Below are 15,911 nucleotides of genomic sequence, written 5' to 3'. Positions count from 1 at the left end.
TTTCCTAAGTATTTTCAATCTACATTTTCTTGAATTCGTGAATGTAGAACCCAAATATTTAGAGGGCTCACAGTTTCTTGAATTCTTGAATATAGAACCCAAATATTCAGAGGGCTGACTGCACAACTTTTCCCAGAACAAAAGGTCACCAGTCTCCAGACTGAAAGGACAAACAGTGGCCTGAATAATGAAATCGTAGCCATACACCAAAGACAAGGGAACAAAGGATAACAAGAAAATCCTAAAAGCCTCCAGAAAGACAGGTTACATTCACTGGAAACAATGCCTTCAAAATTGTGAGTCAGTTATTTGACAACCTAGAAATATATTCTCAGCCAAACTACTAAGTGTGAGACTAAAAATAAAGATATTTTTAATAGTAAAAAAGAAAAATATTACTTCCCATATACCCTTTCTTAAGGAACCACTTGAGTACATGCTTCAGGATCTGACAAAAGATAAAGTAAACTGATTCCCAGAACGAAGATGGAGCTGATGCGCTAATGTCTTGGCCTGACCAGGTCAAGCTTTGAGATTGAATCTGTCATAAAAGAAACTTAATATGAGAGTCCCAGAGAACTCAAATCCTTAACTGGGAAAGACCCCAGTCAGTCACATTCAGAAGAAGCCCCTACCTTCAGACCAGGGTCTGACAATCCAAACAAGGAAAACTAGTTCTATGCTGTTTTCATCTTTTCCTTTCAGTCTAATAATAATATTAGTAGATAATAATAATAATAATAATAAGTAGACCTTTTTCTTTTTCTTTTTTCTTTTCTCTTTGTTCATGTTGTACAGTAGACTAGGAATTATTGTACCTATAACTGCTGCCTTAAAGTCTACATGCTCTAGGAAACTACATGATTCACAAGGACAGAAACTACAGCTTCAATGTTTACTGCTGTATCCTAAGTATAATGCATGGTGCATAATTAAGATGTTTAGTAAGTACATGTGAGATAAATAAATACACAAAAATATTAAAACTAGTTACCTCAGCAGAAAATATTAGATGTGCTTTAACACATCTCAAATTTCTATATTGTAATTAAGTAACGTTTACAATAAGGAGTTAATAAGGTGGCTAAAGGGCTGGGGGTAAAAAATAGGCTCAGGAGCACACACCTGTGGTCCCAGTTCTATTTATTTATTTTTGTCCTGGGGTTAAACCCAAGGTCACTTTACAATTGAGCTACATCCAGTTATTTTATTTTGGGGGACTGGGTCTCACTAAGTTGCTTCAGGTCTTGCTGAATTGCTGAGACTACCCTTGAACTTGAGATCCTCCTACTTCAGCTGCCAAAGTCACTGGGATTACTAACAGCTATATATGCCACTGAGCCCAGCTCAGGTGTTCAAATAATTCTTAAAATCTTTTACCATTGTAATTCTAAATATCATGTTTCTGATTGGTCATTTCCTATAAAGTTTAAACTAGCTTTCATATGTTGGTTCTGAGGCTCATAACATTATATACGTGATTCTGAGGGCAAAACATTAAATTTTGTTATTTTTTACATTACACTAATAAGCATAAATTTTAACATTCTTTAAATATGAGCAAAATTTTCAAATATAAATTCTACATCTTACTAAGAATGCATACTTAGCACTCAGTACTACAGAAACATCAATAAGTTTTTTGTTGTTTTTGATTTGTTAATCACAGATCTCAAGTTTTTTTTTAAAAAAAAAAAAGAGAGAGAGAGAGAGAGAGAGAATTTTTTAATATTTTATTTTTTAGTTTTCGGCAGACACAACATCTTTGTATGTAGTGCTGAGGATGGAACCCTGGCCGCTCGCATGCCAGGCGAGCGCACTACCGCTTGAGCCACATCCCCAGCCCCAGATCTCAAGTCTTAAGAACAAGTTAGTACAAATGGTGCTGGGAAAACTAAACATCCACATGTTAAAAAAAAAAAAAAAAAAAAAAAAATCCACATGTAGAAGAATGAAACTACAAATTAGTACAACCATTTTGGAAAGTCTTATGGAGATTTCCTTAAAAGACTAGGAATAGAACTACCATATGATCCAACTATCCCACTCCTCAGTATTTACCCAAAAGAATGAAAATGAGCATACTACAATGATAATAGGCACATCAATGTTTACAGAAGAGAAATTCACAATAGCTAAGTTATGGAACCAGTTCAGGCACCCATCAACAGATGAATGGATTAAAAAAAGTGCTATATATACACAATGAAGTTTTTACTCAGTCATAAAGAAGAATGAAATTATGGCATTTGCTAGTAAATAGATGGAACTGGACAACATCATACTAAATGAAATAAGCTAAGTCAAACTCAAAGTTCAAATGTTTTCTCTCATGTGCAGAATCCAAAGCAAAGTAAGGGGAAGGAAAAGGAGGTGAACTCCTCAAAAGTAGAGGGGAGATCAGTGCAATAGAGAAAGGAGACTGAGAGGGAGGAAGGAGAGATGGGAAAAGGGAGGAAATGTGGAAAGAAAATGATAAAATTATGCTAAGTACATATATGAATATACCAAAGTGGATTCCAACTTTATGTACATCTATACAGCAGCAATTTTAAAGAATAAAAAAACAGAAGGGAGACCAACAGAGTAGAGAAGAAGGGGAAAAGGGAAAGAGAAGAGGAGAAGAGTACTGAAATGAGGTAATTATATTCCATGTACAATTATGTCACAGTAAATCCCGTTATTATATACAATTACAAGGCACTAATTAAAACCTTTTTTTAAAAAAAGGAACAAGTTAATAAAATTAGACAAGAGGCCTAAAGAGGTACCTATTTCCAATTTTTAGGTATGTTTCAAGCAACCAACTTATAAACATAATTTACATATATGTAATTAAACATAATTTACATATATATTGTAAACAGATGTTTGAGGCAGGAGTCAGCAACCTTTTTTTTTATTGTTGGTTGTTCAAAACATTACATAGTTCTTGATATATCATATTTCACACTTTGATTCAAGTGGGTTATGAACTCCCATTTTTACCCCATATACAGATTGCAGAATCACATCAGTTACACTTCCATTGATTTATATATTGCCATACTAGTGTCTGTTGTATTCTGCTGCCTTTCCTATCCTTTACTATCCCCCCTCCCCTCCCCTCCTCCCCTCCCCTCCCCTCCCCTCTTCTCTCTCTACCCCCTCTACTGTAGTTCATATCTCCCCCTTGTATTATTTTTCCCTTTCCCCTAGCTTCCTCTTGTATGTAATTTTGTATAACCCTGAGGGTCTCCTTCCATTTCCATGCAATTTCCCTTCTCCCTCCCTTTCCCTCCCACCTCTCATCCCTGTTTAATGTTAATCTTCTTCTCTTGCTCTTCGTCCCTACTCTGTTCTTAGTTACTCTCCTTATATCAAAGAAGACATTTGGCATTTGTTTTTTAGGGATTGGCTGGCTTCACTTAGCATAATCTGCTCTAATGCCATGCATTTCCCTCCAAATTCTATGATTTTGTCATTTTTTAATGCAGAGTAATACTCCATTGTGTATAAATGCCACATTTTTTTTTTATCCATTCGCCTATTGAAGGGCATCTAGGTTGGTTCCACAGTCTTGCTATTGTGAATTGTGCTGCTATGAACATCGATGTAGCAGTGTCCCTGTAGCATGCTCTTTTTAGGTCTTTAGGGAATAGACCGAGAAGGGGAATAGCTGGGTCAAATGGTGGTTCCATTCCCAACCTTCCAAGAAATCTCCATACTGCTTTCCAGGTTGGCTGCACCAATTTGCAGTCCCACCAACAATGAACAAGTGTACCCTTTTTCCCACATCCTCGCCAGCACTTGTTGTTGTTTGATTTCATAATGGCTGCCAATCTTACTGGAGTGAGATGGTATCTTAGGGTGGTTTTGATTTGTATTTCTCTGACTGCTAGAGATGGTGAGCATTTTTTCATGTACTTGGTGATTGATTGTATGTCCTCCTCTGAGAAGTGTCTGTTCAGGTCCTTGGCCCATTTGTTGATTGGGTTATTTGTTATCTTGTTGTCTAATTTTTTGAGTTCTTTGTATACTCTTGATATTAGGGCTCTATCTGAAGTGTGAGGAGTAAAGATTTGTTCCCAGGATGTAGGCTCCCTATTTACCTCGCTTATTGTTTCTTTTGCTGAGAAAAAACTTTAGTTTGAGTAAGTCCCATTTGTTGATTCTAGTTATTAACTCTTGTGCTATGGGTGTCCTATTGAGGAATTTGAAGCCCGACCCCACAGTATGTAGATCGTAGCCAACTTTTTCTTCTATCAGACGCCGTGTCTCTGATTTGATATCAAGCTCCTTGATCCATTTTGAGTTAACTTTTGTGCATGGCAAGAGAAAGGGATTCAGTTTCATTTTGTTGCATATGGATTTCCAGTTTTCCCAGCACCATTTGTTGAAGATGCTATCCTTCCTCCATTGCACGCTTTTAGCCCTTTTGCCAAAAATAAGATAGTTGTAATTTTGTAGATTGGTCTCTGTGTCCTCTATTCTGTACCATTGGTCCACCCACCTGTTTTAGTACCAGTACCATGCTGTTTTTGTTACTATTGCTCTGTAGTATTGTTTGAAGTCTGGTATCGCTATACCGCCTGATTCACACTTCCTGCTTAGCAATGTTTTTGATATTCTGGGTCTTTTATTTTTCCATATGAATTTCATGATTGCTTTCTCTATTTCTATAAGAAATGCCATTGGGATTTTGATTGGCATTGCATTAAACCTATAGAGAACTTTTGGTAAAATCGCCATTTTGATGATGTTAGTTCTGTCTATCCATGAACAGGGTATATTTTTCCATCTTCTAAGATCTTCTTCTATTTCTCTCTTTAGGGTTCTGTAGTTTTCATTGTATAAGTCTTTCACCTCTTTTGTTAGGTTGATTCCCAAGTATTTTATTTTTTTTGAGGATATTGTGAATGGGGTGGTTGTCCTCATTTCCATTTCAGAGGATTTGTCACTGATATACAGGAATGCCTTTGATTTATACGTGTTGATTTTATATCCTGCCACTTTGCTGAATTCATTTATTAGCTCTAATAGTTTCTTTGTAGACCCTTTTGGGTTAGGTAGGTATAGAATCATGTCATCTACAAATAGTGATAATTTAAGTTCTTCTTTTCCTATTTTTATGCCTTTAATTTCTTTCGTCTGTCTAATTGCTCTGGCCAGTGTTTCGAGAACATGTTGAACAGAAGTGGTGAGAGAGGGCATCCCTGTCTTGTTCCAGATTTTAGAGGTAATGCCTTCAGTTTTTCTCCATTCAGAATGATTCTAGCCTGAGGCTTAGCATAGATTGCTTTTATTTTTTTTTTCTTTTAATTAATTTTTATTGTAGGTTATTCAAAACATTACATAGTTCTTGATATATCATATTTCACACTTTGATTCAAGTGGGATATGCGCTCCCATTTTTACCCCGCATACAGATTGCAGAATCACATCAGTTGCACAACCATTGATTTACATATTGCCATTCTGGTGTCTGTTGTATTCTGCTGCCTTTCCTATCCTCTACTATCCCCCCTCCCCCCTCCCCTCCCCTCTTCTCTCTCTACCCCCTCTACTGTAATTCATTTCTCCCCCTTATATTTTTCCTCCTTTCCCCTCACTTCCTCTTGTATGTAATTTTGTATACCCCTGAGGGTCTCCTTCCATTTACATGCAATTTCCCTTCTCTCTCCCTTTCCCTCCCACCTCTCATCCCTGTTTAATGTTAATCTTCTTCTCATGCTCTTTGTCCCTACTCTGTTCTTAGCTACTCTCCTTATATCAAAGAAGACATTTGGCATTTGTTTTTAAGGGATTGGCTAGCTTCACTTAGCATGATCTGCTCTAATGCCATCCATTTCCCTCCAAATTCTATGATTTTGTCATTTCTTAATGCAGAGTAATACTCCATTGTGTATAAATGCCACATTTTTTTTATCCATTCGTCTATTGAAGGGCATCTAGGTTGGTTCCACAGTCTTGCTATTGTGACTTGTGCTGCTATGAACATGGATGTAGCAGTGTCCCTATAGTGTGCTCTTTTTAGGTCTTTAGGGAATAGACCGAGTAGGGGAATAGCTGGATCAAATGGTGGTTCCATTCCGAGCTTTCCAAGAAATCTCCATACTGCTTTCCAAATTGGCTGCACCAATTTGCAGTCCCACCAGCAATGTACAAGAGTACCCTTTTCCCCACATCCTCGCCAGCACTTGTTGCTGTTTGACTTCCTAATGGCTGCCAATCTTACTGGAGTGAGATGGTATCTTAGGGTGGTTTTGATTTGCATTTCTCTGACTGCTAGAGATGGTGAGCATTTATAGATTGCTTTTATAATGTTGAGGTAAGTTCCTGTTATCCCTAGTTTTTCTAGCGTTTTGAACATAAAGGGATGCTGTACTTTGTCGAATGCTTTTTCTGCATCTATCGAGATGATCATATGGTTCTTATTTTTAAGTCTATTGATGTGGTGAATAACATTTATTGATTTCCGTATATTGAACCAGCCTTGCATCCCAGGGATGAATCCTACTTGATCACGGTACACAATTTTTTTGATATGTTTTTGAATCCGATTCGCCAGAATTTTATTGAGGATTTTTGCATTTAGGTTCATTAGAGATATTGTTCTGTAGTTTTCTTTCTTTGAAGTGTCTTTGTCTGGTTTAGGAATCAGGGTGATGTTGGCCTCGGAGAATGAATTTGGAAGTTCTCCCTCTTTTTCTATTTCCTGAAATAGCTTGAAAAGTATTGGTATTAGTTCCTCTTTAAAGGTTTTGTAAAACTCTGCTATATACCCATCCGGTCCTGGGCTTTTCTTAGTTGGTAGTCTTTTAATGGTTTCTTCTATTTCCTCAATTGATATTGGTCTGTTTAGGTTGTCTATATCCTCCTGACTCAATCTGGGCAGGTCATATGACTTAAGAAATTTATCGATGCCTTCACTATCTTCTATTTTATTGGAGTATAAGGATTCAAAATAGTTTCTGATTATCTTCTGTATTTCTGAATTGTCTGTTGTGATATTGCCTTTTTCATCCCATATGCTAGTAATTTGATTTCTCTCTCTTCTTCTCTTCGTTAGCATGGCTAAGGGTCTGTTGATTTTATTTATTTTTTCAAAGAACCAACTTTTAGTTTTGTCAATCTTTTCAATTGTTTCTTTTGTTTCGATTTCATTAATTTCAGCTCTGATTTTAATTATTTCTTGCCTTCTACTTCTTTTGCTGTTGTTTTGCTCTTCTTTTTCTAGGATTTTGAGATGAAGTATGAGCTCATTTATTTGTTGGTTTTTTCTTTTTTTAAGGAATGAACTCCAAGCAATGAATTTTCCTCTTAGAACTGCTTTCAATGTGTCCCATAGATTCCGACATGTTGTGTCTGTGTTTTCATTTATCTCTAAGAATTTTTTAATTTCCTCCTTGATGTCTTCTATAACCCATTGATCATTCAGTAACCTATTGTTCATTCTCCAAGTGATGCATGATTTTTCCTTCCTTCTTTTATCGTTGATTGTCAGTTTCATTCCATTATGATCAGATAAGATGCATGGTATTATCTCTACTCCTTTATATTGTCTAAGAGCTGCCCTGTAGCAACCTTTTTTGTAAGTACTCAGATGGAAAATATTTTAGGCTTTGAATGCCACTTGATATCTGTCACAACCACTAACTTTATTGTAGTGACTAAAGCTGCTCCAGACAAGATGTAAATGAATGAGCATGTGGCCATGTTACAATCAAAATTTAAAAGTAGGCACCAAGAAGGTATATCTTAGTGGTAGAGAGCTTGCCAAACATTTCCATCCCCTGGGTTTGATCCTCAGCACCATAAGGCAAAACAAAACAGCCAAAGCTAGGGTTATAATAGGGGGAAATTGGAAAAGAGCGCCAAGCCACATTAGACCCATGGGCCATGGTTCGCTGCCCCGATTTAGAGTACTACTACATTTTCCAGCTCTCCCCATCTAGAAGTAGTATAGGTTTTCCTTCTGTATTGCCCAGGCTGGCCCTGTGTTTGATCCTCAGCACCACATAAAAAATAAATAAATAAAATAAAGGTATTGTGTCCATCTACAACCAAAAAAAGTAAATAAATTAAAAAATATATATATAAAATCATCACCAATAGAGGGCAGTAGTGACTAAAGAAAATAACGGAACAAAAGGTGATGGATCCTCATACCAAAGATCTTTATTCAGAATTTTAGTAAACTAGAATTAGGCATACCCACAACTTGAAAAGCAAAAGCAAGCCATGTGCATGGTACACGCCTGTAATCCCAGGAGCTTGAGAGGCCGAGACAGGAAGATCATGAGTCAAAGCCAGCCTCAGCAATAGCAAGGCACTAAGCAACTCAGTGAGACCCTGTCTCCAAATAAAATACAAAATAGGGCTTGGGATGTGGCTCAGCAGTTGAGTGCCTGAGTTCAATCCCTGGTACCAAAAATAAAGAAATTAAAAATAAAAGCAAGAGCAAATAAAAGAGTATAAAAACTTATATAAGTTGAAATTACAAATGTGAAAAAAATCATTTAAAAATAGCAGTAAATAGCAAGCAAGTACTGTGTTATATAGGATGTCATCTCCCTAAAACACCACTCCCAATTCATTTATTCATTGCTCTTGGAGCTACCCAAAAATGAAAAGTAGAGTAAGTGAATCATCTGCTGCACACATCTACAAGAAGATGAAATGTTTGCCCTTTTGTGTTTAACTGGGCTGGGGGTTTAGCTCAATGAGGGGAAAAAAAATGAAGGCTATTAACATTTGTGACACTGAACCAAGAGAGGCAGTACATGCCTGTAATCCCAGCTACTCTGTAGGCTTAGGAAAGAGACTAGCTCCAGACCAACCTGGGGAGTAGAATGTCCCTGAATTCAATCTGAGGTGGAGGGGATAGAGTGACACTGAATTTCTTGATGGAGGTTACACATCCCTTCCTTCCTTCCCTCTTACCCCTATCATCTCTCTCCATTTTCAGTTTGTTCACAGACCGTAATTTTCCCGCAGAAAGGTATGAATTCTGCTGTCACCTATATGTAAAAATGTATACTTTGCAGGGGCTGCGGTTGTGGCTCAGAGGTAGAGTGCTTGCCCAGCATGCATGAGGACCAGGGTTCAATCCTCAGCACCACATAAAAATAAAGATATTATATCCACCTAAAACTAAAAAATAAACAAAAAAAATGTATACTTTGCTTAAAAGCAAGAATAAATGTTAGCAAGATTTAAAGGGACAAGCATTGTTTCACTTTTTTTTTTTTTTTGCCTCCTCCACTAATACTCCTGATTGGTTACCACATTAGGATGGAATTGAACTCGACACCATTTCCTGAACATGGTCTACATTTTCCTGTCCCACCTCTATTTTGTTAACCTAGAATGCCCTGTGTAGCTGACCCCTCATTTCAGTCTTAAAATACTCTTCATTGGGCTGGGGATGTGGCTCAAGTGGTAGCATGCTCGCCTGGCATGCGTGCGGCCCAGGTTCGATCCTCAGCACCACATACAAACAAAGATGCTGTGTCTGCCAAAAACTAAAAAATAAATATTAAAAATTTAAAAAAAAATACTCTTTATTGCCAGGTGTGATGGTGCAAATCTGTAATCCCAGAAACTGGTAGACTGAGGCAGGAGGATCAAAAGTTCTAGGACAGCTTGAGCAATTCAGTGAGACCCTGTGTTAAAATTAAAAAAAAAATAAAAATAAAAAGGATTGGGGATGAAGTTTAAAGGTAGTGTTTGCATAGCGTTGTAAGGCCCTGCATTCAATCTGAGCACCACCAAAAAAAAAAAAACCAATTTCACTTTCTTCAAGAGCAACAAAAATGGCATCCCCATGAAGCCTGCCAGAAAGAATATCTCTTTACTGTCCACAGTTGCTTAATCACACTTCTTTTTACAAATACTATAGTACTCCTGCATCATGCGTATTTGTGCATGTTCCCTCTTGAATGACATTCTATCTCTGCTCAAAGCTTTTTGTTTAAAAACATTTACTTTTCATGTTTCCATAAAAATTACACATTTAACCTTCAGTACTGCTTATGAGATAAATGAAGATTAAAAGCAGATGTCACCCTGAGCCTGAGGTTTCAGTATTAAGTTAAACAACCAAAGATTTTCTTCCTTGGTTCCTCAGACCAATCAGCTGCACAAAGACCATGTTACCAGGCACAGGCAAATTTTATGGTGCCTTCTCTCAGTACCAAGAGAGCCATGACAACATTGCAACCCAGTATTGCTCAGCAAACTTAAGTATCCTGGATATTAATCAGCAATGTATTTAAAAGAAAATAAAGGAGAAAATTTTCGGGCAATCTCTTCTCTGAATATCTCACAATTTTTATCTCATAACAAAACCAAGAATCAAAATATGGTCCACCTAAAGAGGAATAGCAGCCCCCAATATATGAAGATTATAAGACCAACAAAACATGACTGTATGCAGTCCCTTATCCTCATCCCCATAAGCACAATAAACACTCAAAACTCAGTATGAGGTCAAATTTTCTACAAAGCCTTCTCTGATACTTAAGATTACAAATTAACAGAAATAGAAGGATCATTAGTGGTTTATGCAATCCCACTACTCCACAGGTCAGGCAGGAGGATCATGAGTTCTAGGCCCACCTGGCCAACATAACAAGACCTTGTCTTCAAAAAAAATAAAATGAAATGAAATGGGTGTTCACCATGTTTTTGCAAAAAACAAAGGAAGTAACATGTAAAATCCTTAGTGTAGTTCCTAACACATTCAAAATCCACAAAAAAAAAAAGCATTATTTTTAAGTCTATTTCTAAAGTACATTTTGGTACTAGATGTATTCCTATGACTAATTTCTTGGTCTAAATCAAAGTTGTCCAATACCACAATAATTAACCACATGCAATTACTGTGCATTTCAAATGTTGTTAGTTAGAATTGATATGTGTTTTAAGTGCAAAATACAAACCGGATTTCAAAGACAGTGAAAAAAATTACAATTCTTAATATTTTGTATCCTGATTACATATAAAGTGATAATACTTTGAAAACACTGGGCTAAATAAAGCATTAAAATTATTTCACCTACTATGTTTGTTTCACATATTTTTATGGGGCAGGCTGATCCATATTTTGACTTCCAATCGGTAAAAATGCTCTTAACCATACAGTTGACTGCTTAACAGGTGTTCATTCTGGCTAATCCACCCCTTAAATAAGCCAGCAAACAGTGGCTCATTTTAAGGCTCTCAAACTTCCACAACCTAGAAAGCTGGCGATCAACCCAGCGCTCTTAATTTTTAAAAAGCCCAGAGCCCATAAACGCCGAGGAAACGCGAAATTGATAACCACCCAAAAAAGAGGCATAAAAGAAGTCTTGAGGTTTAAAAAAAAAAATCAAAGCAGTACCCTGAGAGTGACAGTCAGCCTTGGGGACAGTACTTGAGCAGAAAGAGGTCACCCTTAGGAAAGAGACGGGATGCAGAATGAGCTCCTCAGATCTGAAGCAGCGCAATGTGAATGGAGCCCACTACATAGAAATCTGAAGAGCAAAGTCTTTTCAGACTTGGGGCTTGGGGCGAGTCTGAGGGCTGAAAAGAAGGGGCTGGGCTCTGTGGCAGAGGCTTCGGGAAGAGCAATACCTTAAGAATCCCCCTCATCTTCGCCATAAAGGGACGGAACTCCTCAGCCGACACCTCCGGATACAGCTGGCTCCTCAGCAGCTCCTCCGTGATGCCCCGGTGCCCGTGGAAAGCGTCCTGGGCCAGGCCGCTCAGCAGCCCGCTCAGAGACTTGCATCCCTCAAGCTCGCCCGCCATGGTCTGCAAAAGCCCCGCCCCCCAAACAGCTGAGAGCAGCTCTCTAACGGCGGCCGAGATGAGTCTAAATTGCCCAGGCAAAGGCACGCTGGGAACCTTGAGGCCCTTCTACCAGGGGTGGGTGACCGCAGCTTCCAGCTTTGCTCTGTAAAACCCATCCCCACAGAAGGGCACCACCACCACCAGCGTACGCATTCAATTCCATGTAGGCTTCTTTACTCCCGCTGATTTCTTTCAGCACTCCAAAACCTATCCAAAGGATGATTGCTTGATGGAAATCCCTTGTTAACCAGTTTAACTTTTTGACTTGCCAGCCGATTAACTGAATGGAATCTACCACTCAGCTCTAATTGCTGCCTAAACCTTACCTATGGAACATTGTTCAATAAAACTATCTCCTGATGACATAATTGGTTTGCTCTCGTTGTTGATTACCTTTTAAAAAAAATTTTTTTTTTTGTAGTTGTGTATGGAGAGAATGCTTTTGTTTATGTTTATGCGGTGCTAAGGATTGAACCCAGTGCCTCACAAATCTAGGCAAGCGCTCTGCCACCGAGCTATAGCACCAGCCCTTGATTGCCTTTTTATAGACATGCATCTTATGTGGCCAGCTAGACAGTGGCTCTGATCCAGTGTTGCCTTCCATAACAAATATTTTGCCCGTGCTTTCTTTGCTATCCTGCAATGCATTGACAATTTAACTTCCTATTCATAAAATTACAAAAATTCCATTTATTCCTCAGGCGTAAAAAAGATAAAGTACTGATACATGCTAACATAAATGAACCTTAAAAACACTAAACGAAGGAATCCAAGCAAGGTGCACTGGCACAATTGTAATCCCAGTGACTCAAGCAAGAGGATCGTGAGTTCAAAGCAAGCTCCAGCAATTTAGCAGGAGGCCTTAAGAAACTCAACAAGACCCTGTCTCAAAATTTAAAAAATAGAAAAGGCTGGGGATATGGCCCAGTGTTTAAGCACCCCTGGTTCAATCCTTCCTATGAAAAAAAAAAAAATCCAGTATCTGGCTAAATGAAAAAAGCCCAAATACTGGATAATCCCTTTGTAGTAAATGTCCAAAATTGGCAAATCCATAGAGACAGTAATAGTTGCCAAAGACTGGGGGAGAGAGGAATGGGAAATATGTGAATTGACTCTAAAAATTAATGTAATGGAGCTGGAATTGTAGCTCAGAGGCAGAGCACTTGCCTAGCTAGCACATGTGAGGCATTAGGTTCCATTCTCAGCACCACATAAAAAATAAATAAATAGGATAAAGTCATGCTGTCCATCTACAACTACAAAAAAAAAAAAAGTTTTTTAAATTAATGTAATGACCTGGTTATAATTTAGAATTTTAAAAAGGAAATAATTCATATTATATTAATTACAATGTGTCCCTAGACACAACTACACTAGGTGACTAGAAGACATATAATATGTGCCTGAAATTTTTTTCAAAGAAATATGAAACAGTGACTTACAAAAGATGTAAATGTGTCTTAAATGAAAATTTTTTCTATGTGAAAAATCAAAGACTCCTCTCACAGATAACCGATACTGCATTAATGATTTGATAAGAGTGTACTAGCAGCCAGGCGTGGTGGCGCACATCTGTAATCCCAGTGCTCAGCATCTAAGGCAGAAGGATCCTGAGTCCAAAGCCTGCCTCGGCAACTTTTGCAAGGATTTAAGCAACTCAGCGAGACTTTGTCTCCAGATAAAATATTTCTTTAAAAGGGCTAGAGATGGGCTGGTTTGTGGATCAGCGGTGAAGTTCTCACCTAGTGTGTATGGGGCCCTGGGTTCGATCCTCAGCACCACATATAAATAAATAAAATAAAGGCATTGTCTCCAACTTCACCTAAAAAATGAATATTTAAAAAAGCGGCGGGAGAGGGGTGTGGGTTGGAGACACTAGCTCAGTGTTTAAATGCCCCTGGGTTCAATGCCCAGTACAAAAAAAAAAGTGTACTAGCAATGACTATAGTTTTTTTTTTTTTTTAATTACATCTGAAAGATGAACATAAATACTGTTGGAGCTGGGCTTGCTTTGTAGCTCAGTGGTAGAGTGCTTACTTCTCATGCATGAGGCCCTGGGTTCGATCCTCAGCACCACAAAAAAGTAAATAAAGATATTGTGACCATCTACAACTAGAAAAAAGAACTTTAAAAAAATACTGTTGAGGAGGAGTGTTTTTATCCCAAACTCCAATATTCCCATTATGTCCTGTCCTGTTCTACTTTGTAGAAATCTTAACACAGATGCCTACTTTGTAGAAATCTTAACAACACAAAGGCCTACATCTTCATGTAGAACTACTTGTGATTTCTGCTGATGCAAACTGATAAAGTTGTGCAGTGTTGGTGACTCTAAAGAGACAGCAGTTGCTATTGTTAACAATGATATTCTGAAACAGAGATTGGTAAAGTTTACCAAAAACTAAAGCTTCTCTCACTTAATGTAGTAATTACAAACCTGGAAAACTGGAATGTCCATATATATTAAAACCAATCTAAAAGTACATTGTTTCTATGTAAAAAGGAGTTCAGTTTAAGCTCAAATCATAACAAACAGGTTTTTTACATGGATGTCCCCCTGCATGGCAGGATGTCTCCTCATATCCTTGGCCTCTAGACACAACTATACTAGGTGACTAGAAGATATATAATATAGCCACATGCCTGTGCTACCCCTACTCTTCTATTAATGTAACAATTGAAATGCCCTTTCAAAGCATTGGCAGTTTATTAATAACCACTAATAGAGGGCTGGGATTGTGGCTTGGTGGTAGAGTGCTTGCCTGGCACATATGAAGCACTCGGTTTGATTTTTAGCACCACATAAAAAATAAAAATATCTTGTCCATCTACACATAAAAATATTTTTTAAAAAAGAATCACTAGACTGCTTTAATTAAAGTTTATCTGGGTTTTCAAGATAGTAATTTGAAGGCAAGATAGTCTCTTTTTTTCTTTTATTTTTTAGTTGTAGTTGGACACAATACCTTTATTTTATTTATTTTTATGTGGTACTGAAGATCAAACCTAGGTCCTTGCATGTGCTAGGCATACACTCTACCACTGAGCCACAACTTCAGCCCAAAGGCAAGATATTCTTTATATTAAAAAATATCTGATATATTTCTTCCCCTAGAATTAATTTCATTTTTTGCAGTACTGGTGATTGAACTCAGGGGCACTTTACCACTGAGCTACATCCCTAGGGGAAAAAAAATTTAAATTTTGAGACAGGGTCTCACTAAGTTGCCGAGGCTATCCTTGTACTCCCAATCCTCCTGCTTCAGTCTGCAGAGTTGCTGGGATTACAGGTGTGCACCACACCTAACTTTATATATGTATGTATCTCTCCATAACAGAATGATTTTTATTTTCTTCTTTTTGCTTACCTGATTTTTCAAAAAGTCTACAATGTGCATGAAATACTGTTGTAATGAGAATATTTTTAAAAATCTGTCCAAAAAAAAAATTTTTTTTGTACCAGTTCTTGGCTCATTCCAATAACCAGAGAGGTCTAGGACATGATAGGTTATCCATTCAAGAGAGAACCCTCATTTTGGATGGTTGGTCAAGTGTTGTTTTGTAAAACCTATTTTACAAAACATTAAAGAAATTCTATAAAGCTATTGTTTATTGACAACATTCCTACATTCTCCTATATCTGCATGGATCTGTTAGGAGAGTTTCTTGTTATTGTTTTTTGCAATGCTGGGGATTGAACCTATGGCCTATGGCATGAACCTATTGAACCTATGGCATGCTGGGTGAGCACTCTCCCACTGAGTTACATCCCCAATCATAAGAGTATTTTTTTTAATGTCTATCCTACAATAGCAACAATGTTTTGTTTATATAAAGTATCCTATAAAAGCTTTTAGTGTTTGTTGAAATGCTGTTCTAATGGAGAATCCTGAACATAAACACATTAACACAAGCAAAATTTAAGCGTTTTTTATTGTTTAATCCCGGGAACAACAATAAAACCAATGGAAAAAGAGAAAAAAAATGCTTAGAACTTGAAAGATTTCAGATAATCAAAGCAACTGTCATACCCATGGAGACTGTCCCAAGAAACCAATAACATCAGCTTTCAAATTTTCCTATCTTCTGAGGCT

General features: G+C 37.5%; 1 protein-coding gene across 1 annotated transcript in view; it reads right to left on the bottom strand.

Annotated features, from left to right (window-relative positions):
* Positions 1-11,784, bottom strand: part of Commd1 (copper metabolism domain containing 1) — a 182,596-nt gene extending 170,812 nt beyond the window's left edge. Inside the window, exon 1 of the mRNA XM_076833472.1 lies at positions 11,599-11,784. Coding sequence (XP_076689587.1) covers positions 11,599-11,775 — 177 coding nt within the window. The 5' untranslated portion in view covers positions 11,776-11,784. The remainder of the gene's footprint in view (positions 1-11,598) is intronic.
* Between the last annotated feature and the right edge of the window lie 4,127 nt (positions 11,785-15,911).

The sequence above is a fragment of the Callospermophilus lateralis genome, chromosome 14, assembly GCF_048772815.1.
Source record: "Callospermophilus lateralis isolate mCalLat2 chromosome 14, mCalLat2.hap1, whole genome shotgun sequence".
NCBI lineage: Eukaryota > Metazoa > Chordata > Mammalia > Rodentia > Sciuridae > Callospermophilus > Callospermophilus lateralis.
The sequence above is the reverse complement of the archived record's forward strand: the minus strand, read 5'-3'. Positions and strand labels throughout refer to the sequence as shown.